Source organism: Grammomys surdaster, unplaced genomic scaffold (genome assembly GCF_004785775.1).
Source record: "Grammomys surdaster isolate TR1022 unplaced genomic scaffold, NIH_TR_1.0 130, whole genome shotgun sequence".
Lineage (NCBI taxonomy): Eukaryota > Metazoa > Chordata > Mammalia > Rodentia > Muridae > Grammomys > Grammomys surdaster.
In genome coordinates this window covers 7,950,129-7,978,097 of record NW_021604588.1, presented here as the reverse complement: position 1 = coordinate 7,978,097, position 27,969 = coordinate 7,950,129, and the positions used below count along the sequence as shown (strand labels likewise).

Genomic DNA, 27,969 nt, shown 5'->3' with positions numbered 1-27,969 from the left:
TGTCTCCACTTCCTGAGCGCTGGGATTATGAGCATATATACCACCATGCCCAGCTCTGACTAGGACTGAAGTATTAAAATTAAGTGGACTTTGTCCTCTTTTCTTTGAAATGGATACCATTGAGGATAAGCAAGAGTATCCCAATCACTTCTCTGCAGCTGACACGGTGTTGTACATTGAGAAATTCTTTCTAGAAAGGTTCTACTTTCCTCCATGTACCTTACTGGAAACAGGGAGCGATGAAATCGGGTGCTTGTATAGGTGCTTTGCTTTGAAGTTAGGTCAATAGGTAACACACTGAACAAGCCACAGTGCTTACTTTTCATTTTCTGCAAAAAAGTTTATTTTGCTGTTTACTATGGAAAGGCTACAATACAATATCATATGAACACAAAGGACTGAACTTTGTAGCACTGTAAAACATATACTGTCATGAGGAATTGAGAAGCCAGGAAATGGGGTGTGGCACCTGCATTTGCTCGTCTCCCATAATACTCCTTAAATGTCAAAGGCACTTGCCGAAATGGTTAAATTAGGGATTATAGGATCTCAAATAATGACATACAACTAAGATATAAAATCAATGTTTAAATTTTCTTATAGATTGATCTCTGACAGTTTACTAAATCCTCAGACATATGCAATTTACAGCTTTAAAATATGTGATTTTATTTTATAATCTTTTCAAGTGAAAAGAACCTAATGCAACACTGTAAAACCAGAATTTTTCTATACTAAATCCTAAGAACCCTTTATCTATAGGTTTGCCTACTTCAATCAAGTTTCCTCTCAGCACACACTGGAAATTAGCCCTCACTTAGACACCACCAGCACAGTGTGACTTCTGGAGCACAGCCACACACACTGGGACTTGTGAGAGCTGAGAGACACAACATGGTGTGGTCCTTGCTTTATAAGCTTATCCCAACTGGATTAGCAATGCTTTTCTTCTCATCCCTGCACTTGTTCTAAGTAGCCTTGTAAAATAAAACAAGACAGAATAAAAGTGTGTTCCACCCTTATTCTGCTTGACATATGAAAATAAATATCCAAGTGAGACTAACAGCAGGCTTAAAGAGAAGGCCCATCTGCACATGCTGGTACTCACATGTAGTCTTAGCTACTTCTGAGGCTAAGTTGGAAAGATCACTTGATCCCAGGAATTCTTTGATCAAAAAGAAAAAGTCTGCAGGGTGTGGTGGCACATACCTCTAATCCCAGCACTTAGGAGGCTGATGGCTCTCTGTGCATCTGAGGCCAGTCTGGGTCACACAGTGAGATCATGTCTCAAAAAAACCAAAATCAAAATCAAAATCAAAATCAAAACCAACCAACCAACCAACCAACCAACCAACCAACCAAAAAAACCAAGAAACAAAAGACAGACTGAGACTCTGTCAGTCTAAGGGAGGGTGCATTTGCATGTACTAAGATGGCCCCTTCCTGCTTCTTCTGAGCCATTATCTTTATGCTGTTATTTGGCAAACAACCCCCGCCCCCAAGTGTTTAGACTGACTCATGTTCTTACTATCACTCACAGAAAAGTAAAACTGACTGATAACATTTCTATGTAAGAACACAAAATCTGATTAGTAGTCCAGTCCTTAATTTAGTAACACTCAATACAACTAAGAACATCTCATGACAGTTGTTTTCAACACTAAAAAAACTTCTTGCATATTTTCTAGCCATAAAACATATCTGAGATATAAATACAAGTCTGTTTGGGCTACAGTGCTGACATGACACAAAACAGGTGTTAAGTGACAAGGACAGAGGTCAGGCTCTTGTCACATCTGAGTCTCACCCTGTGTGTGCGTCCGCATTTACAGGGCACTCACATGCTATACAGAATAGAAAGGTGCTGGTTTCTGCTCTCAAAATGCCAGCATTACTTTCTAAGACAGAACCCAGGAGTAAACTGTAATGACAGTCTACAGGAACACCATCGCAGGTACCTCTGTACCTCATGCGTATTACCTTTCTCCATTTTAAACAATGTTCCATCATCAATACTGGACTTTCTCTTAATCAATAAATTTCCCAGTTTATAAAATTTTGGGACAATTCCCAGTGAATTTTGTTAGGAATCAAAAGACCACAAGTAACACTGGGTTATGATGGAGGAGGAACCCATTCATCACAAACTGCTGCAAGGGAAGAGGTTTCTGTTACAGACAAACCACAAGGGCACACATCAGGCACGGCAGTGGTGACCTGATTTCACTGGGCATCAACTAACATTAGCAAAGCTACTTGAAATTTTCTGTTGATCTTCACTGTTGTTAAATAATGATAGTTTTGATGGTGGTAAAACTTCATTTTTTCAAGTGCAGGATGATCTGAGCTGAATGAGAAAAAGAATGATTAAGGAGGGAATGAAGGCAGGCCTGGCATCAATCTGACAACTGTTTCTCTTCTCATTAGTTTGCTTGGTTGGCTTTTTTTTTTTTTTTTTTGAGACAGGTTCTTACTCTATAGCCCAGGCTGGTCCAGAACACACCATGAAGCCCAGGATGGCTTCAAAATCAGGAAAACCTTCCTACTTCAGTGTTCATAGTGCGGGGATTACAGGTGTGACCTATCACACCTGGCTCTTCTCAGCTTCTCCTTGTAGAAGCACCCATATTTCCAGTATTTCACACTAATGTCATTTTAAGTCTCAGGATTATATAAGATCAAAAGGGACAAAGCGATGAACTGGGACTGAAGCCATCACTGCTGTAAAATCCTCTGTTCCATGCCAACAGGGCTTCCTCAGAAGTGATACATTTAAATACAAACAGCTACATATATAAGTAGTTAAATAATATAAATTTTTTATACTTAATGTTTTAAAATTAATTTTATAATTCTATGTTTTATAATTGTTTCTTTAAAAGTGGTATACTTTATTAAAAGAAGATTGGAAATTCGGAGTCTTTTTAAGACCCCCCCCCACTTCCTGTTCACTAAGGGACATTGAGTGAAAGCAGACTCCACACCAAGCAGTGGAGCCAACGACTTGAGTATGCTTACAAGACGGTCACACTGGGACTAGCTTTGCTGATTCAAGGGAACACCTCCATCCCTCAACCACCAGCTGCTGGGACTGAGAGCCTCCTTGACCCATCTTTTTCAAAAGGATATATCATCAGTTCAGATGCTGTGCACAGGAACTGATGAGCAGAGTGAAAAGACCAGAGCCGATTCTCCATAGTATGCAACAAACTGTAAACTCCAGCAATTATATTTAGACCTTGCAATGTCTAGGATATTGCTTAACCTTGCTTCCACTTTTTCAAATTTCTTTCTGTTCTAAACATTTTGTCTGTTAGTATTCACCATTGTAGAATTAAACAAAGAAAAATCCAAATTGTTTCACACATTTTGAATTAAAATGATCACGAAAAGTAAAATCTGTTATACAAGACCATTGCCTCCCACCCCCACCACCAAATACTGGCCACCCCTATGCACTCTATTTCTAGCCTGAGATGTCCATGTGAACAAGTTCCTGTGGTCTGTCTTTCCCCTTGCACATCAGGAGGCATCTTCACTTTGACTTGTTTAAACAATAGTAAGAGGCTGGTGATACTCTTTACAATGAACATATCTTGTTATAAGAGCAGGCTGGGGTCAATGGTGGTCCCTAAGCATCAGTTCCTGATTGATTATGTGAGGTCACCTATGCTCCTGACAGTTGGCTACTTACTGCCACTGGCTGTTTGAACACTGTAACATCTATCTCCTCAAGAGTGTCAGAGAACACTAGAATACATTAGAAGCACATGACTATGCTAACTTCAGCACTTCTGGCACAGAGTTAGTTAAAATTGAGGAGGGAAAAATCACTAACAAAAATTAAGTCAAGAAAAAAGTTACCTGCAGATTCCACTGACTCGCATCAGAATCAGTCCCTTTTTATTGCAGTTTAGCTGACAACCAACTGGACCAAGACTGAGAGCTACATATTGCTCGTTTTCAAACACTCCAATGACAATCTCCAATAATTTTATTATCTCCAAATTTATGGTACCATATTATGATTTTCACACTGTTTAAATTTCCCATTTTCAAAATCCAAATACCAAAAAATTGCCACGTATTTTCTTATACAGTCAGAATAGATTTACTGGAATGTTTTCAGGTAGAGCTGAAGGCAGAAACATTTACAATGCTTAGCTTTTGTTAATCCATAAATATGGAAATTGCCTGCAAAGCAACTGTAATGTGAAAAGAATGACATTCTTGCAAATACTGACAGGATGGTTATGCATCTCTTTAACAGAGAGTCAGGACTCTACCCAGGCTTCCTGATCACAGACTGACTCTCACTTTGATGTATTAATGTTCTAATGCCACTAAAACACAAGTATGGGGTATTGTCATCAGTATTTAACTATATATACAAATAACAAACTGGCAAGTATCTAGTTTCAAATTAGATCCTTGGAATAAAGCAAAATAGAGTTATTTTTGCATCAAATATAATCATTTAAAACACACTTTGATAGTTGGAAAGATGATAATTAGATATTCTCAATGCTCCAATTTGAATTGGTACTTGCCTTTTAGCTTCTTGAAAAAGAAAATTTGAAAGTTATATACATAGGTTTCATTTAAATTATGCAGCAATCTTTAAATATTATTGTCCCAGATCTTGTTTAATGAGGATGTCTGTCATCAAATCAAGTACGGAATTTCACAACTATAAGAACTGTAAGAGAAAAAAGTAAAACAAAAAAAGAATATAGAAAAGAAAAGAAAAAAGAAAAAAGAATGCATCAAAATTAGAACCATATCACAGCTAAGTTAGAAGCACAACCCTAAGTGTAGGTTTTGGTCACTAAAGGAAAAATGAGGGCCAGACTCTGATTTAAAGTAACAACTATGAAATAAGAAGAATGTAAAGATATCATAAACAACCTGGGTGTCTAACACTGACCTTTTGAGCAAATAAACCATGACAAAGTAGTAGCCCATAGCTTCTAAAATATTATTACCATATTTAATGATATAGGAAAATAATGCATATAATATTTATTAGAAATAACTGATATGATCTTAGCTTTTGAAAATCATACTTACATAACAATAGGAAAAGACTAGTAGCATACACTTTTATTAATCTAGTTATATTAGTATAATAATTATATTGAGAGCAGCTAGCGCCATAGTGAGAGTCCAGTGGACCTTATGGTCCTTTTTATGTTAGTCTGTATATTGCATGCTATCCACCTTGTTATCTGTTCTACAAAGTTATCATCAACACTGAGCTGGTGAATATTGAACCACTACTTCTAGGAAAAATACAGGGTTAAGTTTCCATGAGTCTTACTACACTTAATTAATACATAATCTTGTTCTAAGTGTTTCTGTTAAAAGACATCATGTTTAATAGATATCATTAATTAAAAAATCACTATGAAGTCAAGGCCAGTAGCACTATATCTCATCCTTGAACACAGAACCTAGCCTATATACTTTCTGCTAAGGTGTATCACAGCCAGATGATACTTAGTAATGGGGACAGCATTTCTAAACTATCCTTGAGGTCCATTTCAAACCATAAAGTCAACATATGTGTGGACCATGCAGTCTATGAAAAAGACATTGGTTATGTAATGAAAGCTGAAATAAAAAGGCAGATCTCCATTTGACCCCAACTAGAAACCTGTGGGTCAAGGGAGTCAAAATTCTTCTTGCTCTGAACGCATCTGCACATGACTATGGAAGTAACATGAGCATTAACGCAAGGGTTACAAATACACTTCACCTAGAAAACAAATCCACACAACAGCCTAGGTAATGAGACTAGATTGTATTTCTTTATAAAATTCTTTTTAAGTTAAAAAAAAGTCTTATAAAAATTTTCAATTTTTTTGAGGCCCTTTCTAGTTCTTCATAAAACCTCTGTAAACATAAGAGACCTTGAAGAAAGGTCCTTACAAAAAATGATCTGACTTTGAAAAGAATACTAAAGAAAAACCAAAGAATGAGTTATACTTTCAGAACTAAAATTAAGTTCAAATCTAAATGCACACATATAAAATCATCTGGAGAAATTAACTGGGTTTTTCTCTCAAATACAACAATAAACAGAAAATTATATTTTGGTCCTAAGTATAACACTTACCAGATTTAGCCTAAAAAAAAAAAAAAGAAAGAAAAGAAAAGAAACCACAAAACCAGCTGAGTCCTATGCTGTGTCTGGGGTGTGGCTGAGGGGAAGGAGAGGAGTATCTTTTGAGAATCTAACAAAAGATATAGACTCCCCACAGAAATGTACACATGGATAATCACAAAGGTTATACATTTTAAAAGCATTATTCAGAGATTCTAGGTAAAGGTTGGCTCCTTATTTAAGTCATATCATTATTCAATGTTGACATTTCATACATTAGGCTAACTAAAATTAAACTGATTTTAACATAATACCCTAGCCAGAGGCCAACCTCAGCTACACAGTGGCATTTAAGACAGCCTGGGCTACATAGTGAGACTGTCTCTGAAAGAAAAAAAAAAAAACCCTAAGCCTTATAAAACACAATAACCCAAGAAACAGTGATCCAATAAATACTTACTGATAATCATTAGCAAAAGGATAGCTGCAGCCAAAGCCATGATGGCTTTTATCTAGAACACACAAAAAGGCAAATGAAAGATTTGACTTGTTAATAAATACAAGACTATCTGTTCTGCTATTTACTATTCTATACTACCTCATTAATAAACAGGCACATTCACTGAAGCATGTCCAATTTGCTATTTCTCACAAGAACATGATGGCTGTTCTGTACTCTTGTGTAACTAGCCAAAATTGTTGTGTTGGATATTATTATCTGAGGCTGTACTATGCAGTAAGCAGCCACAATTGAAGCCTTCCCAGGGCTGGGCCTATTTCTAATGTGAGACACAAAACTGTACTTTCTGCAACTCTGTCAGGACTGGATGATAAACCACAGGCGCTAGTCCATGTATTATTTATGTCCTATCTTATCTACAGAGTTATGTTCCTTATAAATGTGCTCTCGCCCCATGAATGCCTGAACCCATGGATCACACCAAATCCTCTACATGGAGTTATCCCTATAAAGGCAACCTATGATAATATATTGATAAATTATAAAGAAGGGAGTAATAACCAACAGCAAAATGGAACACGTGTATGGCAAGGCAAAGTGAATTTGGTGTTTGTCTTCCAAGAGCCACGATAAACAGTTGGTTTCCCTAACCGCAGCTCATTGTGGAGAAGCAACAACATGGACAACATGGGAAACCACCATGGGCCAGGGACTGCTATCAACATGGCAGGAGGCAGCATGGCAGCTTTCCCAGAGTACCCAAGAGTTGTTTTCTCACCTTACTTCCTTCACAATGTTTTAATCTCCATTTTTAGAACTACATTTTATTTATGAATAATGTAATTTGAGAGTATTGTACAGTTTCAAGTGAGAAAGAGAAGCCTTGAGATCATGCTTTAGTCAGCTGCCTGACATTTTAAGCTCATGCTATCTTTCTACATGGACTTGTCACAATCATGATTCCATCACCTTTTAAATTCATAATTATATAAACTAATTTTATTGCCTTGATGAATCACAAGCTTTGGTTTCATCAAACACTTTCATCTTACATAACTAAAAATGGCTGACTGCCAGGCATGAATGATCATGCCTTTAATCCCAACACTAGGGAGGCAGAGAACTCACTGGAAATCTCTGTGGGTTCAGGCCAGCCAGTCTTTAAAAAAATCACTATTGCTAGTGGATCAATACATAAAAATACACTAGATCATGAAAGTGTAAAGTCCAGTGTAAGCCTCCCCAGCATCAGAGTGGCTGTTCTAACTAGACAGAAGGTCATCATCAAGATATATTGGTTAATTTTGGTGTGTGATTTTTTTTATTTACAAGATTCATTTCAAAAATTAAAAAAAATCAGTATATTCAATATTATAAAGGGCTGATTCATTCTAGTGACAATCATAAATAGAAACAGGAATTAAATGTTTTAAACGTAGAATGGCTGCTAACACTTCATGACATTGCAGCCATGATACCAACAAAGTCACCTAAGGAATATATAAAAAGCTTTGCAATTTGGACATAAAAACCCAGGTCTTTAATTATGATAACTTAAAAATATAAAAATAGTCTTGAACCTGTACTAAAAAGTACTGCAATTCCTTATTTAACCTAAAAATATTTTCTAAATAATATGGAATTTAAGAGAAGCTTTGCTAAAACATGTATTAATTTGTCCTATTAATATAAAATTAACTAGGCTTAAGTTTACAAAATTTAAATGGAAATATCAACAAAATTGTAAAGAACCTGTATTGAATAGATTTTTCTTCCTTGCGTTTCCAATTTGGGGTAAGAACCATCTACCTAAAACTGTCATAACCAACCCCATTTCCATGGCTGCTCAAAGCTCCTTCATCATCAACTGTAGCCTATTACCACTCTACACCCTTTCAGCCAGTGGCAGCCTCTCATGTCTTTTACCACCTCCTTTTTAAACAGCCTTCCTAATAGCCTTTCATTACGATGAAACTCAACCCAAAAAGCGGGGGCATGGGAACCTCCAGATGAACAGGGATGCAATGTGGGACTAACAGTGTAGGAAGAGACTGAAGAAACAGAGCTCTTAGAAAGGGATCAGTAAGAGGTATTTGCTACTTACACAACAATGTTGTGTATTAGACGCTTGATGCTATCAGTGGTCCACAAAGTTAAACTGAGTCCTAGCCTCTTTAAAAAACAATCCTATGTATTTTTAAATCTCTTTAAAACATTAGAGGAAGAGGTAAAGAAGAAGAAATTAAAGAAAATACAAAATTTATTCTCTGAAGCAAACAAAAATAAATGGAAATAAGTTCCTTATGAAGGGAACAATGAAACTCATCTTTCTTCTATTTCTGGGAACAGAATATTTAACAGGTAATTAAACAAAACTCAGTAAATCCAAGACATCTCTTTGAAGAAATCCTTAACATATAGCAAAGTAGGCTTTAGAAAGTTACTGCTGAACCCTAAAATGAGGGGTTGAAAAAAAGTAAGTCCATGTTTAAGGATTTTGGCAAAATAAAAACACACCTAGATTCAAGAGGAAAAAGGAAATACTCTCATAACAACTGTTTGTATAAAATCTTAAAAAAATATTTTTCATGATCGTTCATGTTTGATTTAAGAGAAAACTTCATTTCTGCAGAAATATTAGTATGCAGTGACTCCATTTGTCCTTATTAAAATTTAATAATGAAGGAATAAAATGGGATTTTTTCCTTAATCTTTTGTTAGGAGAGTCTCTGGCATAGAAACTGCTACTGTTTTTCCCACTACGAAAAAAAAAATCACACTTTTCTCTAGTTTTCATTCTATTAAGAAAACAAAAGACAAAATCCAAACCCATTCTGTACACAGTGAACTGTTCTCCAAGTGCTAGGAAGAAGTGGAAGTGGGTCTAAGAAGGGAAGCGTGTTTGTCACCATGCTTGCCCAGATGTGTCCAGATGCTGACTTGATGGCAATGTGTGCACTTTCATGGAGAGAGCTGAGCACAGCCTTCCACTCTGTTCCTTTAGATTTCCCAGGCAGAAGAACTCTTTAAGCAAGGCACTTACAGTGTTTGTCCTCAAGCTCAGAGACTAGCTGCCTCCTCTCTTCTCACCTTTCTCTGCCCCTCCCTCCACCCCTCATTTACTTACTTTGCATCCACGCCACCACATTTGCCTTCGAAGCTGTTTGGATCTGTTGCTGAAAGCAGTTGCATTATCCGATAAGCTTTCTATATCACACAGAGGGTGGAGAGAAGGAATAAATGACATAGCAGAATTCTTTTATATACTCATACAAAGATAAACATTAATTTCTACTTCTTAAAATTTGTTCTCACAAAGTCTGTTAGTCTACATTAAAAAAAAAACAAAACAAAACAAAGGAAAACACAGTGGAAGGTCAGTTTGTCCAACCGATCCCACCCCACCCTGACACCCACTCAAGATTTCAAGAACCCTTCTTAGGGTCTCAATGCTTATACACAAACTTAATCCTGGTAAGAAAATAGAGTTTAAAAATAAGGATAGTCACGTGGAGGCAGATGGAAGGAGAGCGTCAAGTCCTGAGCCCCACATGTACACATGTACGTGTGCTCCCATACAAACACATGCACACAAATTATCAAAGTTTTTAAAATTAGGGGCTGGGGTTGCTGCCCATGGGCAGATCCCTGATGGTACACATTGGATCCCAGCACCAGAAACAAAATAAATACTTTGGCACATCTCTAGAAAAAATTTGCCCACGGAAAGAATTTAACTTTTAGAAAACAAAGATAACTGATTTTGAGTGAAAAAAAAATCAAGCCAATCTATCAAGAATGAACCTGGCATGCCAGAACCATTCTAATGTGCCAAGAACCATTACAGACTCAAGGACCAACATCTGCCTGTAAACAAAAGTTGCTAAGTTTCCAGGGAAAGCGTCATCATTCAAACAACACTTGAGGTCCAAATATGTGCTAGGAATCATGGACATAGAGACTAATATCTTTTGGAAAATAAAGACTACCTAAGTACCAGAGAAGACAAAATAAAAATAGCAGGCAAATTTGAAAGGAATACTAAAAAATGGATTAGATTTTAACATCTTGATATCCTAAGAAACAAAGCTTATCAATATGATAGGGCAAGAGAAAAGAGAGGATTTAACTTTTCAGCAACGTTGTTGTAAATTCTCCATTCCTTAAGAGTAAGAAGTAAACAGTAGAGTAGGACCATTCACATTAATGGCAGAGACTAAGCCAAGGAAATCAAGCTTAAGAACTGAATGTTAATCTCAGAAGCCAGGATTCCTAAACAATGAAGGCATGCATTAGCTACACACACTCACAACATCAAGAAACAAGCAAGTGGCTGTACCTGATTTGTCCTGTAGTTCATCTAGCCTCTCTCCTCTTTCAATTACCTTTGTAATATTCTCTTGCATTACATCAATAACTTCATCCACCTGATTCTGAACACTAGTTTGAAAAAAGATAACATTTATTCTTCTTTTAGAAATACACTTTTAGAACTTTTACTAGATGTGGCAAATTCTCAGAGAACTAAGAGTTGTCATTAAACTATAAAATTAAGCATTGTTCTTCCATTTCTGGGTCTGAATACCCAAGTAATTAAGGACAAAGGATATACTTTACAGTAATACTTAACTGAAAGCTTATTTTTAGTCTTGATTCTATCTTCAATGTAGCTCACAAGCAAACAAAACACTGACAGAATGCTCAGTGTGACTCTAAATCTTTCATCTTCTTTTCAGTAGACTGATGAAACAGCAGGTAAAACTAGTAATCACAATCCACCTTCATTTGCAATGCATTTCAACCAAAGACTTACCATGGTGCTTGATTAGGTTTACTGCAGGCTAATGAAAAATACCTTGTTTCCAAAATGGAAATGTACAGCACTCCTCTGAGGCACTGGATACCCTATGGATGTAACTCTTCAGTGCTCATTAGTTTTCTTTTGAGCATAAGCAAGATTCAAGACAACTTGGAACACCCAGGAATATTGGGGGAATGCCCACCAATAGGCAAAAATTTTAAAAAGCAATTCAGTCTTTAAATGAAGATGTTTTCCTCCTTATGTGATGGGAGCCTCTTCTAATCAAACTCAGACTGTTCAATGAAAACTGAAGCTTAAGAATTAGTCAAACGTTCTCAGCTATCTACTGTCATGTAGGAGTTACCTCCTATAAAAAAACAGAAATACTTGCATGTCTAGTATTCCTCTGATGTTCTAACCACAGACAAATACCTATCTTAAATTACTTTATATAATAAGCAATATTTAAATAAGAAAGATTAAATAAGAAATATTTAAAAAGAGAAAGTGAACCTTTGGTCCTTATAACTCAAAAAAATGTTTAAAGCACAATGACTATTAGCAACTATATACACACAGAAACCCACATATATTTAAGCAAATAAGAATATACACTTGTCTTTGTGCGTGTGTGTGTGTGCATGTGTGTGTGTGTATGTGTGTGTGTGTAAGAGAGAGACAGACAGAGAGAGAGAGAGAAATCATCTAGGCTTTTTTTAAAAAAAAAATCCTAATACTAATACACATTTCTTTTCTGTCCTGTCCTACACTATTCCCCACAAATTAATCATATGCAATCATGAAAAAGAGTTCTAACCTCTATTTGAGCTAGTCAAAGTGGGTGCTTTAAAAACAAGGTGAGGGCCCATTCAGATGTAGGTGATTTAGAGGCAGTACCATCACACTTTAGGAGCAGTTACTATGCCTGATGAGCTCATCTTTCACCTTCATTAGAAACATTACACATACCCATGAGTTATCTACAGTCTTCAGGATTCATCACAGTTTCTCAGAGTTCTCCATCCACACATTATTCTACTGAAGGCTCTAAGACTGACTAACTCAACCAAGCAGGGATATGCACCAAGATCTGACATGGCCACGGAATCTCCAAGAGATGTTTTACTGCAAGTCCTGATTATCTAAGCAGAGGGCTAGAGATGTTTATCCTACTAAAGAGCAGTGCATAAATATTTATATAACTACTCATACGTACAATTAACACACCTTATTAATCCTAAAGCTAAAATATAGCCAGCTCAGTCACACATTTTTTTTTCATTTAGGGACTGAATGAACAGGGAGGGAAAGTGACTATAGATTTACCTACACAGGCTTATGGCAGAGTATTGTAACTGTTTGTGATAGGTAAGTTAACAATTAGGTTGTGTAAAGATGACCCTAGTGTCTAGAGAGCTATAAAGTAATGACGGGAAACCCCTCTACCCATTCAAAATGAAAGCAAGTCTATGTCACAACAAATGTTGGTGAGCCTTATACTGTTGGTGGGAATGTAAATTAACACAGCCAATACAGAAACCAACGTGGAAGTTCCTGGAAAAAAAATGAAAAATATTCACAGGTATGTTGCTGTCCACCTAACACTTGAATGGCAGAGGAATATCAGGAGTTGAGGGTTGGCCTTAGCTACATCATGAGTCTGGGGCAAGCATGGACAGTCTTGACATTTTCAAGTAGTCATCTGTATGTTACATAAATGTTGACTGGCAGGACAGAAATGAATAAACGTACTATGGCTGCTACACACAATCCGACAGATTATAGTAATTATGGATATTAATATGTCAAACTATACATGATTTTAATATAAAGCCAAAAAGTTGAAGAAATAAGTCATGTGTCTAAATTGCTGTAAGCAAAAGACTCCATGGGTCAAGGGAGACTGCAGCAATCCCCTGCCCGCCTTCCACACCTCCCGGAGAGTGCGCACAGACACACACAAACACACTCACACACACTCACACAGTGAAATAGGTTTGGTTATGACATTCCCATCAGTGTACTTTGGGCATATCTGTCCCCTGTACTGTCTGCTCTCACCCCTTCTCCCTGCCTTTTCTCATTCTGTATCCTCCTCCTACCTCTGTTCCTTTCACCCACCCCTCCCCTACCAGACATCACATGAGAGAAAACATTTGGCATTTTCCTTAGGAGGCTAGATGACTTTATTTAACATAATAATCTCCAGCTCCTCCCACCTTTCTGTAAATGTAATTTGTTCTTCTTGACATCTGAATAAAAATTCATTTGCTGCCAGCGTGGTGGTGACTTGTGCCTTTAGTCCCAAGGCAGCAACAGGAGGATGTCTGTGAATTCAGTCCTGCCTGGTCTATAGAGTGCATCCCAGCACAGCCAAGGCTACACAAAGGAACCCTGCAAATCCAATTGCTGATGGGCATCTACCTAGGCTGGTTCTAACTCTGCTCTTCTGAAGGCTGTGATGAAAGGGTACCACATACATCTCTGTGCTAAGCTGCCTTGGAGTCTTTTCTTTGGGGGGGGGGGGAATTCATACCAGAAGCAATATGCTAGATCATAAGAGTTTTCATAAAATTTTCAATTTTTTAAGTTTTTTTTTTTTTTTTTTTTTTGAGATAGGGTCTTAGACAATCCAAGCTTGCCTCAAACTCAGGCCTTATGTAGCTAAGGACAAGCCTGAACTCTGATTCTCCTGTCCTCACCTGCCCACTACTGGGTTGCAGGTGGGTGCCCAGATGTGTAGGGTTACTTTGAACCCTACTCTCCCACCCCAGGAATGTCCACATTGATCTCGGTATTGGCCAGAGTAATTTAAATTTCTACCAGCAGTATGTCAGGATTCCCTTTTTTTCTGAATCCTCTTAAGTATTTGTTGTTTCTTTTCCTTTGCAACAGCTATTCTGACTAGTGTGAAGGAATCCTCCTCCCCCCCCCCCACTGCTGTTGGGAGCCACAGTCCTAGCAGAAAGCGGCTATCATCTTCACAGTCATCTCAGACCATATACCCTGACAAGAGACTTGTTTTGCAAGCAGCCTACAACAGTTGAGTACACTCTGATAAACATCTTGTTTTTCTCACATATCTTGTTTTGTTTTTTAGTGCACAGCTGGCACACATGGTAAAGTGTCTTCAGCTGCATTCCTCTGCTTCTGCTTATATATACCCATGATTTCCTTTCAATAAACGGGACTTGATCAGACTCTCTGTCTTGTCTCCATTCTTTGTGTCTCTTGCCCCTCCATTTCCACTCTCTCCCTTGCAGACCCTGTTGACTGACCTGCAGACCGGCACACCTGGCCCCCAAATGTGGGGCAGCACAGACTGGGTCAACTGCTGTCCCCCAAGCCCTCTCCTCATCCCCAGACAAGGTTTCTCTATGCAGTCCTGACCATTCCAGAGCTCACTCTGTAGTCCAGGTTGGCCTCCAACTCAGGGATCCACCTGCCTCTACCTCCCAAGAGTTGGGATAATGACAAGTGCCACCATTGCCCAGCTGAGGTAAAAGCTTAATGTAGTCATTTACATTTCCTTGACAGCTGAAGATGGTATACATTCATTTTGGGAAAGTACTGGCTATGTGTACTTCTTCACAAGTGTCCTTTAGTAACTAGATCACCTGCCTTTTGCTATTCATTCTTTATTTAATGTGGATACTAATCCCATATTGGATGAGCAGCTGGCAAAGATCTTCACCTATTCTGTTCTTCACTCTTTTTTTTTTTCTTTTGGTTTTTCAAGACAGGGTTTCTCTGTGTAGCCCTGGCTGTCCTGGAACTCACTCTGTAGACCAGGCTAGCCTCGAATTCTCAAACTCAGAAATCCGCCTGCCTCTGCCTCCCAAGTGCTGGGACTAAAGGCATGCGCCACCACTGCCCAGCCTGTTCTTTACTCTGTTCTCTGCTGCACGGCTCTTTAGTGTGATGCGAAGCCATTAGTCCTATCTTGCTCTGCACATGTTCCCACTGTACTTTTCTCTAGCAGTTCCAAAGTCTCAGATCTTACACCAAGGTCTTTAGACTCATTTTGGAACTGACTTTTGTGCACAGTGCAAAAAAGGAATCTAGTTCCAGTCTTCCTTAGGTAGCTATCAGCTTCCCCAGCATCACTTATTAAAGAGGCAGCCATATCTCTAATCCATGTTTTGACACCTTTATTAAGAATGGGAGGAATGTGATTGTGTGGAGTTATTTTCTCTCTGGGTCTTCTATTCCACTGGTATCTATGTGTCTGATTTCGTGTCAGCAGAACGGTGTTTGATTACTGTGACTCTGTAGTACGACTTGAAGTCATGAATTCATAAACTAGAGATGGGAAAGACCCTATGAAACTCTAAAGCATGGAAGAAGAGCTGTAGAAAACACCAGACAAAAAAAGACTTCCTATATTTAGAGATTATTTGCCATATTACCAAAGGCAATATACAGAGCCAATACAATCAATCCCCATCAAAATTCCAATGACATTCTTCATAAAAATAGAAAAAAAATTCTAAATTCATGTGGAATTAAAGAAGCTAAATATACAAAGCAATTTTGAGAGATAAAGAAGGAATTGGGGGTGGGTAGCAGCTGATCAGATGGCTCAGCAGTTACGAGCACTTGTTACTTTTGCAAAGGACCCACATTTGGTTCCCAGCACCAACCTAGTGGCTCACAACTGTCCCTAACTTAAGTTCCAGGGGATCTAACACCCTCTTCTAAATTCTGCAGGCACTAGGTATGTATATGGTACATTCATGCAGGCAAAACACTCATATACATAAAATATATTTTAAAAAATATATATTTAAAATTTTTAGAAAAGAATGAGTTGGGCACAGTAAAGGAAGTACTGGATTTATCTAGAGAATATATGTAAGAGGAAGGGTTATTTCAAGAACTAGGTGAACTGGATGTGGCTCAAAGAACTAGGGACAGCAAAGGGAAGAGGACTGTAGATCAAGAATCTATGTAGCTGAGTGGGAGAAAGATAAGGCTATAGCTGAAAGAAAATTAAGAACTGAAACAGCTCACAAAAGAGGTGAAACAGCTTCATGGCCTTAGGCTCATAGGAACTAGAAAAGGACATCAGACACACAAAGAGGAAGAGGGTCTGACATTTTAAGCAGTCTGAATCACCTGTGTTCTTCGAGGTTTCTATTCTAATGATTCCCAGGGAGGAAGATGGTGAAGAGAGGGCTCAGGTTCTACATCCAGAAGAGCTGCCTTGCAGTTTACCTGTCACTTACTATGTATGTATGCTATTCGCAAGGAAGGCTCTATCAGCCCTGTATTTTCTCACCTTTAAAATGAGGATGATAATTTGTCTCACTTGTGAGAATTAAATGGGATAGTCTTTCAAACACCTTACATGGTGTGCAACACTTAGCCATGTACTTGATAATGTCAATGCTCTTCCATTAAAAAAAAAATCCATGTTCTGCAACACACACATTCTTCTTTATTTTATAGAGAAAACACTAATTTTCTATTAACACCCCCATCTTGTGGTCTTTTAAGGTACTATCGACAAAAAAAGGGTTCTTTTGTTGTTTGTTTGGTTTTGGTTGCTCTTAATTATGTATTTTATGTATGTCCAAACAATTATATAAATCCAAACAATGTTGCTGATCTATATAGCTGAAAACACTCCATTGAATTATTATAAATTAAGTGATAACAATGCATCTTAGTTGAATAAAATGACCGATTTGGTGTACTGATGTCAGAGAGTTTTCCTTAAGCATGCGGCATGGCAAGTATGTCACACTGTACGCACTGCTGAGTCCTGTCATGTGAGATTAGTGTTCATGAGGCTCAGCCATCAACCTTCAATCTGCTCATCTGATGACTGACTTCTAACTAAATCTGGCCAGACTTCAGCTCTAGAGTAAGAACCACTACATCACTCAATAATTTCTTTTTATTCAATAATTCTGTGATTGTCAAAATTACAGTAATAGTTTCCATATACATGTCATTTGTGTGTGGCTCTAAAAGATACACTGGGTCATATTCTATATTAGGTTCACTCTGTAGAAGCATTTCAGATGGAAACAAAGTATACTGGCTGAACAAAAAACCCAGATGTGTCTCTAGATTCCTCTACTCCAGTGACACTTTAGACATGAGAAGTGGACAGATGATGTGGATGGGTAGAGTTACTCTGGCTCAGCAATTACATACAGACAGTCTTGCAGGCATACTTATATACACATATGCAGAACGTCCTGTGAATCCACTAAAACCCTGAGATAATGGCTTGTGAAGCCAGCTTCACTCCACTCCACGTGTACTTTATAAGACCATCATCAGACAGTTTTTTAAAACTTCCAGGTAGTGATGAAGTACGCTGCTTCTATGTATGTAGACTATAAAATCCACTTAGCTGAAGTCTAGCAACAATCCCCTTACAACACAGTATTCTACAACTGGAATTGAAGTTTCTGGCTCCTTTTGGTATTATAGCTGCAGTGTGAGACAATGGTGCAGGATACTAGCACCTTTGGCCACTCTTTTTTATATAATAAGAATCTAAAGGCATTTTGGGTTATATGATCTCTGCTATTGTAGTTAAAAAACAGCAATGGATAAACACAAATGGATATAGCCTCGGTTCTAATAAAAACTTTGTTTATAAAATCAATAGGCAATCTGTTCACAGACTATAGTCTGATAGCGGTGGTCCACATAGAATTATGACAATCATTTAAACAAATGAGTATCTAGAAACTTACTGCTTAATTTTATCATTTCTAGGTCCAAATCTTGGTCCAGATGGTCCCCGTCTGAAAATAAAACATGCAGTACACATTTGTAATGACAATATTTCACAAATATGAGCATAAGAATTACATCCATGTGCGCAATCAAGCTGGATTCTAAATATGGATCATCATTAATCACACAAAGCTTTATTTTACAGGTGTTAGTAGAACTGAATGCTACATAATTATGTATGGACTTCATGGTATATATCATTGGCCATAATCTAATTCTTCCAAGTGTTAAAACTTCCTGAGAAGGTATGGATTACATAATCCTTTTTTTTTAATTGTGGGTTTTTTTAAAAAAAAATTACTTATTTATTTTATATAGGTGAGTACATTGTTGCTGTCATCAGACACACCAGAAGAGGGCATCGGATCCCATTACAGATGGTTGTGAGCCACCATGTGGTTGCTGGGAATTGAACTGAGGACCTCTGGAAGAGAAGATGGTGTTCTTAACCACTGAGCCAAATCTCCAGCCCCAGATTACATAATCCTAATCTGCTTGTTTGTTTGAGATAGGGTTTCTGTGTAGCCTTGTCTGTCCTGTAACTTGCTCTGTAGTTCTGGATGTATGGAATATTCATAACAGACTACGGTCTGGACCCATGGCTGGTGTCTGTTCACTGCAGGTCATGAGTAATATTCAGTGAAGACCTGTCTAGGGACCAGGAGGATACTTTTAAAGTATCAGTGAAACTAAGTGAACAACTGGATGAATTCCAAATTAAGTTCTTTCAGTAGGGCTGAAGATGGTCAACTTGTCTTCTGTCTGTCTGTCTATCACTCTGTCTTTTTCTTACTCTTTCCTTCTCCCTCTGTTCCCTCTATGAACTAGAGGAAAACACTGTACCCGGGGACCTTAAGAGACACCCTGTATGGGCTTGCTATGCTCCTTATCCAGGAGATTTGAACCAGGAGGCAGAGAGTCCAAGTACTGGATGTATGTATATGACTCTTAAGGTCCCCTAGTACAGTGTTTTCCTCAGAGCCTTAGAAGTTCACCAAGGGAGGAGAGAGAGAAAGAAAGGGAGGGAAAAGTGAGAAAGAAAAAGAGTGATAGACAGACAGAAGACAAGTTGACCATCTTGCCCATGTGTCTTTACACCACCCTTGTCAGAAGACTCCTACAGCAAAGCTGTCCTTCCTAAACACATACCTAGCCCTAAGTGAGCAGTCTTCCTGACAACTACAGCAAGATACCAAGGTAACTCAGGAGGAAAGAATAATTTTTTAATTAAATGGTTCTGGAATGATCAGATGGTCATATTCCAGAAAATAATCCTTTATCCTTACTTCAGCAATGTACAAAGCTTAATTTAAAATGTCTAAAGGGTTAAAACTCAAAAGTCCAAACTATAGTGCTCCTACAAGAAAACACAAATTAAATCTACTATAGTGACATTATTTCTTCACTATAATATTTATGATAAAAGAAGTAATGAGGACATAAAGGAAAGAGAGCTGGGGGAGGGGGAAGGAAACAGAAAGGGAGGGAAAGAATAAGAAAAAGAAGAAAGAATGACAGACAGGCTGACAGATAGTGACACACATCTATAATCCTAATATTTGGGAAACAGAGGCAAGGTAATAATTGAGTTTGAGGCCAGCCTGGGTTACAGAGTGAGACCCTGTTGGAAAGACGGGAAGTAGGGAAGATATGTAAAAAAATTGATTTCAATTAAATCAAAGCTCTAGTTGTCGTGTGGTCCCCTTGGAACACAGATGAGTGTGCAGCAGCCCTCACGTCTAGGGGTTTGGCCAATAGAGACTATGCCTCGTGTTCTCATAAACCCCTCCACACAAGCATTTATAAAAGTTTTATATGTATGAGCAAAAACCTAGAAACCACTTAAAACAGTCACACACAAGTGAGTGGATACCTGACCTACTGATCCACAGACGGATCTCAAAATAAGCAGGCTATATAAATGAAGCCAGTTTTAAACATATAAAAAGATGTGTGGGGGGGGAGGGGCACAACATATAGTTTCTTTTCTATCAAACTCTAGGAAACAAAATCTGCAGTGACAGGAGTGTAGCCCAGGAGAGCAACAGCTTACAAAGAGCTGCAGGAAAGCTCTAGGGCAACTGTATGCTCCTTCTTTATTTTGATGATACTATAAAGATTTATTTTGGCACATGCCAAACTTAAATGAACACTTTAACTAGATGCACTTCCTTGTATGTTAATTACAACTGGATAAAAAAATTAACTTACAGAAAAAAGTCTTCTTCTTCATCTGAATCATCTTCCAAAAGATTTCTCTGTCAAGAAATAAGAAGATCTTGAGTTTTCAGACACAGAGGAATTGCAAAATCACAGAGACAAGTTCTAGGCTGCTGACATTTTTAAAAAACAAGCCTCCAGAAAAAGGGAACAGTAAATTACAGATGCCTCCGTGGCAGCTAGAAGAAATGAAACACTGTTTGTTGATCTTCCACAGAAAATGCTTTCAATCCTAGAATCCTATCATTCCCCACATCACCACCTTCTCTGTTGTCAGCTCTGAATTGTGGAGTCCAAGGGGCTACCCTAGAAGGAGTACAGGCCTCACCTTAGAGCACAGATAAATGCTTTTCTAGATACTTATCCTGAAATAGTCATACTAATTTCCAAAAGGTAACTTTACAGTTTCATGTTAACAAACAGAAAGTCTTCCTTGAAATGAAGATGGTGCTACATTCTCCCTAAAAGAGCATGAGGTCCTAATAGCAGGTTAAAATTAAGCAAAATCTAGACCTTCACACACAGATAATATATATTTTGTAGGCAGAGTAATGGTGCCCCAAAGATATCCAAGTCCCAATACCAAAACCTGTGACTGTTAACTTGTGAGGTGAAAGAGACTTGGCAGGGGTAACTGAGGAGTCTGAAGGTTCTTACTGATTACGCGTTTAAGCCACAACTAAGGAAAATGGTTTTTCCAAGAGAGGCAGGAGGCAAGAAAGAGACACTATGAGGCTGAAATTACAGATAGAGAAAGGATATGAACCAAGAAAGGCAAGTACCCTCTCTAGCAGCTTGTTTCAAAGAGCAATTTCCCCACAGAAGAATATAAAATAGAAGCTTTATCATGCTCTAACTTTGTGGTAATTTGTTTCTACAGAAATGGGAAATGAAATCACATATGTATCTTTTCTGAGGACATTGCTCCTCCAGGAATTAGGTCAGCCACAAAGAATAAGCCTTAAGACACAGGTGGATCTAATCAAAGGATCTAATCAAATGTATAGCCAGATTTGAATGTTGGAAGGCTGGGGAGGTGGCTCAGTAGGTAAAGTACTTGCTTCATAAGCATGAGGACCTGAATTTGGATTGTCAGCATCCATGTTAAAAAGCCAGGTGTGGCATCATGCATCTATCTGTATGCAGTGCCGAGGTATGGAAACAGGGGACCCTTGGTGCTCTCTGGCCAGCAAGCCTACTCAGTCAGCAAGTGCCAGGGTCAGCGAGAGACCTTGTTTCAAAAATGAGATGGAAGGCAACAGAGGAAGAGACTCAATGTTTACTTGTAGTCTTCATACTTAGACACATACAGGTGAGCACACTTACACACATACATGCACCATACATATACACACACACATTAAAATAAGTGGTGATAATGTCATTACGAACAATAAGTTAATAAAAAGTATAACATAAAAGCTCCAAGAGAGCTTAAGACTGTCCTATTAAAGTTCTGAGGCTGAGTGCAGGATGTGATGTGAGGAAGCAGGCGTGTACTGACATGCTCATCCTGGGGAGCGGTCAGGGCAGGAAGGGGAAAAAAAAGTACACTAGTGAAGGTCAGTCAGTTTATTTAAATATCACTGCTAAAATATTCAGTTAATATTTAAAAACAGAGAGAAGAAGAAGAAAAAGAATAAATTCACTAAGGTGCCTAGTGACTCCAAGGATAGGTAAAAGATGAAAGGCAAAATACCAATTTGGCACAAGCATGAGGGAATAAAAGAAATGCATATATGTATGATAGTTGTATGCCTATGTAAAATAATTAATATACAACACATACTAAAGAGTAAAAAAGGAAGGCTCTATGAAATGTTCATTAACAAATACTTGTTAATACTGAGCATTTAATATGTGAGCTGGGATATGTCTCAACTCTCAAAGTAACGGGTGATCCTGAGAAAAATGCCATGGAGAGCATTCACACAGCGACGGGGCAGAAAGTGACAGATGACTACTTGGGATTTAGATTGTTGTGGAAAATCATTCTGAAGAGATAAAACTTAAACTGAAGTTCACATGATAGTAAAGAGTCAGCCAAAAATCAAACAGGGTATTCGCTGCCCACAGAGAATGGCCAGCACAGAGGAAGTCCAGTGCGCTTACTTAAATACATGACCTTACTAACACCAAAATCTTATAAGACTGGAATGCCACAAAGTCTAGCCAATAGTTTTTTTTTTTTTTCAAGAAATTCACCTAAAATACATGCCAAATAAAGAATAAGGTGGAGTGTGGAGAAAAGATATACTGGTAAGGTTACACATAAAGAATATTAGTAGTCTAAACTACTGAAAGACATAACCAAGTAAGACCTTTTGTGAGACAATTATAAAATGTACCATCTATCTAGAAGCAATGAAAATGACAGAGGGACTAATTAGATGGCACAGAGGTTAGAACACTGGCTGCTCTTCCAGAAAAGCCAGGCTTAATTCCCAGCACCTACATGATGGCTCATGATCACTTGTCACTCCAGTTTCAGGGGACCTAAAGCCCTCTATGGCTTTCTTGGGTACTGCACACACATGGTGCACAGACACCCATGCAGGTGAGATGCCTACATACATAAAATATTTTTTTAAAAAAGGACTATAAAGTACTAATACAATATTTATAAATTTTAAAAACATGAATCAAAGAAACCAACCACAATAGGATACACATCCTATGATTTTACTTGCAATGTTTAGAATAAGTCAAACTAGAGTTTTCATTGTCTGTGGCTAAAGGAATGAATGGAACATGGATGAGTGGCAGAGAGGACAAGGTCTCCTTCAGAGATATTGATATGTCTTAAAACTGACTGTGCTAGCAGCTGCCCAACTCTGAAATACCAAACTCCTCTGAACTGTATACAGCTAACTTAAATGGCCATAAAACCTGAAAATATTGCTCTGATCTATCTTTCTACCTAGGAACTGATCATAAAAACATTCTCTGACCTACACTGTTTGATGATAGGGCTTAAGACCCCCACTCCAGAAGGTGTCTGTCCCATATCCAGCATGAAGAAACACAGAGGCCAAGGAGAAATGGGGAAACAGTTTCTCTTCCTTCTCCTTTCTCTATGCTATTAAGATCACCCTTTTGTCCAATCATGTTTCTACACAGTCGTCCATGCTTCATTAAACCTGAGCATGAAAACGGGCCAGTTCATCCTGCTTTGGGGGTATTCAATCTAAAGGACCACATGTCATATAAAATAAAGCCATGATCAAATACATATGTTCTAGCTTTCCTCTGTTTCCTTTCTTTTATTATGGGCATCAGGCGTGACCATGAACAAGACCATGAAGGTGAACAGGAAAAGGATCACCTCCTTTTCTGCTTCCATACATTTCAGATATTCTTCCATTATTTGCAGGGAACGCAACTTACATTCAATTTCTTTAAAGTTTAAGATTCTAAACTTACCCTCTCACTTTTCACAGACCCAGTGACGTCATCGTCATTTAGGTGGCGCTTGAACTTGGGAGGCATACTTTCTGCTCACAAGTACTCTTGTATTTCCCAACAGAGTAAGTATTCACCACCTTAAGGGGAAAAAAAAAAAAAAAAACAAATTTCATCATATGAGGAACTTTGGGGTATAAGCTAATGTGCCTAACATTGTACAATGCCCTGAATGATAGGGTCTCCTCACTTCTAACTTTAACTATTCTTGCTCCATTCCACTGACTACAGTCTATATGCTAGGTCTTAGATTGAAGAAGCAGTTAAAACCAGAATAAAAATGAATGTTATTCTCCTAAGGAAACATGTAGAGAATATGGTAAATTTGAGATTTTATAACATGAAAGAGCAGATATTGTCAAAGAGGGAGAAAATGGGACTAGTTCTAAATCTTGAAAAAGCTTTATGATTTTTCTCTTGGAGTCAGAAAACAGTGGCATACGTCTAGTCACTGCACTTTTAATTGGTTGCTTAAGCAATGACGCAGTTCCTCATCTATAAAATAGTGATTTCCAGGATTCTGCATGAAGTCAGGTGGTCACATGAGATAACAAATACAAAAAACTATAAACTATAGTCCACTGGTGCTCCATGAGAATGGCTAGTTTATAAGTACTAATGTGACAATCTGGTAATAACAATTATATATATATATATATATATATATATATATATATATATATCACTAAATATATGTACATACATATTCAAATGAGTGTATATGTACATGTTTTCTCTCTCTCTCTGGCATTCCTCTTTTTTCCTGACAGGTAGATCCTAAAGCCCCATACCCATGAGAGAAAATTTGTGAGTTTTTATGCTAATGAGATTGATAGGTCTTTGGCAGTCTATAAGCAGCTTCGGAATGGAGGCTATCACTGAATAAAAAAAACAAGTCAGGATTAAAAGGCTGAACTATTTCAGTCCACACCACTCCAACCTCTGGAGAGTGCAGAGGGCTAAAGGTTGAAGTGATTCCTGACAGCTGCTGTTGTAATCTACTAGTCCCACAAATGAAGCTTCCATGAAAAGCCAAGTGGTTGGGATCCCAGATACAAAAATCCAAGAGGTCCAAACCCCAGGCAGCTTTGAGGTATAAGCATATGACTTTCCTAGAGGATGGATGCCTGGAGGGGCCAGGAGAGCTCTGGGTTCCTCCTATACTTTACCATCTATCCCATCTGATAATTAATCTGCACCCTTTATAACAGTCTTTAAAATAAACTGGCAAACTTAAGCAAAGTGTCTCCCTGAATTCTGTGAACCAGTCTAATAAATAAATTGAAACCAACAAAGAGACTGTGGCCATCACAATTTATAGCCAATCAGGTACTATAACTTGGAAGTACACTCTACGTGTACTTCACTGCTCACTTAAATCTCATGTATGAAGCTTCTGTAGAATGTTTTCTATTCAGTGGCCACCTGAAGAAGGGACAGCTGCGGCTATTTCCTAGTAGAGAGCGGTAGAAACAAACTAAGAGGACTTGCAGCTGATGTCTATTAGAGAATCTCTTGCTTTCTAAAGGAAAACATCCTCCTTGCTTTCTGGGTTTACATTTCCTGAGAGAAAATGTGATTTTTCATAGATAAAAACAAAGAGGTTAAATAAAGCTGTGTTCCTCTGCAGTGGAAGCACCTCACAGCCTTTTGTATGTTAATATGCACTGTGATTTTTCCAGGAAATACTTGAGTATGCAACACAACCAAATTGTTCTAGGGAAGTAGCTGTTATGCAAATTCACATTTCCAGTATTTTGGAGCAGACGATGAGATAAAAGCCTCAGATGCTTAGTATGTGCTAAACACACACATGCACCTTCAGGAACAGAAGCATCTTTTAGCTTCCAGTGTTACATATGCATTTTCTTTTATTCTTAACACTTCTTTAAAGGAAAGTTAGTAAGATAACGGTGTTCTGCCATACCACTCAAACAGATCAATAAGTGGCTATGCACTATCAGTTTTAATATTTATTCATTTAGTTATCATCATGTTTTAGAACTCTTAGACATACTTTATAACAACCTACCATCTTCTATAAAAAAAATCTTTAAATAATTTAGATACTAGTTTACTGTTAGGCACTAAGAGAAACCCAAATCAAAGTACTATCACTGAAATCAGCTCCCTGTTATTTGTGCTCAAACCAACAACTTCACTTATAACATAACTAGTATCCATCCATGCCTGAGTGACAGCTCTGGGGTTCTTTATTCCACATTACTTCCGTGAGAATCTGACCCATTTTATTCCTTACATCTTAATCTCAGAATAAATTTCATGAAGAAATGCTACAGAATGCACCGGGAAAAAGTTGATAAAGCAAGAATTGGAGAAAAATAAGACTTTTAACTGTATCTAGACTATATATTTATATCCTTGACAGCCCAAAAGAAATAACTGGCTGAGAAGAACAGGTACTCCAACTGATCTTAGCCGACAGAAGAGAGAGATCAAGCAAATTCACAAAATGTCTTTACAAGGTATGACACTAAACCTTAATGAGGAATAAACCTCTTATTCAAGTTCTAAAATGCAACCTATCAGTTTGAGAAAGGAAGCAAAGTCAGGCCAGACAAATGAACAGGCCACCAGCAAAACAGCAGACAGATAGACGAGCTATCCTTGATTATACTACCCGCAACTAATGATATTTACAGATTAAAAATAAGAATCGGAAATAAACTGTGCTCAGAAGTTAGAGTTGACTACATTCTGCCTACAGTTCCTTCTACCCAAAATATTGTCAGTTAACGTGTCTACGTAGTAAGAGTCATCATGAGGTCTTTCCATGTCGTGGATGGAAGACTACGCGGTTCACTGAAGTGTCAACATCGCAAGACTCTTACGTGTACTTCCTCGCTCGCTTAAATCTCACGTACGCATCTTCTGTAGTACGTTCTCTATTCAGTGGCTTTACACGTAATTCACTTCTAACCTGTTTAATCTATTGGCTTTTTTACTTGACAAAACAAGCTGTGTATTTCACTTTACTAAAATGCTCGAATCTGGCTGAGCACGGCTTTCCTTTTCTCAGCCTCCATTCCCTTGCCGGCTCTTCCTCATTTCTCATCTGCAATCTTGGCTGGTGACAGTTCCACGCAAATCGTGACTGGAAATCTTACTCGCAAAACCTGTTACGTGTAAGGATTCACCTCCACCCTCGGGTCATTCTAAGCACAGTGGGGTTGCGCGCTTTCTCTGAACCCCTGAGGAAGGACCTCAGAAGAGCCCCCTCGGCCAGTTCCTCGACTCCCTTCCCGCCGCCGTCGCAGGCCCCGCACCCCGACATCTGCTCGGAACTCTGGCCCCCCACTCCCCGTACAGGTGCCCCCTCGGGAACAGCTCTTCCCCTGGAGGGCAACTCGATCCCAAAGCTCCTCGGCCGCCCCAGCCGCTTCCCAGTCCTCGCGCCCCTTCCTCAGGGTAGCCCGGGCCCCAGCCTTCCCCACTCGCGACCTGGCCCTCGCGCAGGCCAGCTCCCAGCCCCAGCGGACGTTGAGGGCAGTAGGCAGGGGCGTCGCCTGGCTCCCTTCCTCCCGACGCGCGCCGGTGCGGGATACCTGAGGTCTCCGAAGAGCTCCGGGCAGCAGTCCCTGCTGGCAGCGCAGGACGGGCGGGGGAGGGAGCGGGAAGCTGAGGAAGAAGGGTGGGAGGGGGAAGGCCGAGGGCGCAGACCCGCCACCGCTCCGCTCTGCTGCAGCGCCCCCGCTCATCGAGCGACTCGGCGCTCCGCAGCCTGCCGCTGGGCAGAGGGGGCGGGCTCAGGCCGGGGAGATCGAACCGCTCGGTACTCCGAGGCCTGGAGAGGGCGGGTGGGGGCGGGCTCATGCGACGGAGATCGAGCCTCTCGGCGCTCCGGGTCTTGTACCCTGGCGGAGGAGAACAAGTTCAGGCAGTGGAGACACTGAGCAGGTCGATCGCTCCGGCCTTTCTTTAATCCCGGAGAATCGCCAGTGGTTGTGACATTCAGTTCCAGTGGAGGAGCTCGTGGGTTGTAAAGGGATGAGTAGGGAACATTGAGAAGGAGTCTCTCAGAAACCGGCGCTGAAAGGGTGACTAGGATGTATGTGCCTTACTTTGCAGGATGTCTGAAGGAGCATGATGAAATATCTGTCTGATACCATTTACAAAATTGGTAAGGGTTACTCAGTTTCA

At 39.0% G+C, this 27,969-nt stretch overlaps 1 protein-coding gene across 2 annotated transcripts; it reads right to left on the bottom strand.

Moving 5' to 3' along the window:
• Positions 1–315: 315 nt before the first annotated feature.
• Positions 316–27,505, bottom strand: Vamp4 (vesicle associated membrane protein 4). 2 transcript variants are annotated; one of them, XM_028758900.1, is made up of 8 exons: positions 27,375–27,505; positions 23,770–23,888; positions 20,338–20,384; positions 18,084–18,134; positions 10,906–11,006; positions 9,694–9,773; positions 6,567–6,618; positions 316–2,347 (listed from the first exon to the last, which is right to left on the bottom strand). In XM_028758900.1, the coding sequence occupies exons 2-8, from the start codon at positions 23,833–23,835 to the stop codon at positions 2,319–2,321; spliced, it is 426 nt and encodes a 141-aa protein (XP_028614733.1). In that variant the 5' UTR covers positions 23,836–23,888; positions 27,375–27,505; the 3' UTR covers positions 316–2,318. The 2 variants fall into 2 exon arrangements, with proteins under 2 accessions (XP_028614733.1, XP_028614732.1); XM_028758899.1 differs by lacking the exon at positions 316–2,347 and adding an exon at positions 4,626–4,699 and having other exon boundaries at positions 27,375–27,504.
• Between the last annotated feature and the right edge of the window lie 464 nt (positions 27,506–27,969).

What these genes read in the sequence shown, in the direction of transcription:
- Vamp4 (XM_028758900.1), bottom strand. Translation starts at nt 23,835, where the DNA reads ATGCCTCCCAAGTTCAAGCGCCACCTAAATGACGATGACGTCACTGGG. An exon ending in GGTCTGTGAAAAGTGAGAGG is followed by an intron (nt 20,385 to 23,769) that starts GTAAGTTTAGAA and finishes ATTTCTTGACAG; the next exon opens with AGAAATCTTTTGGAAGATGA. An exon ending in AGAAATGATAAAATTAAGCA is followed by an intron (nt 11,007 to 18,083) that starts GTAAGTTTCTAG and finishes TTTTCAAACTAG; the next exon opens with TGTTCAGAATCAGGTGGATG.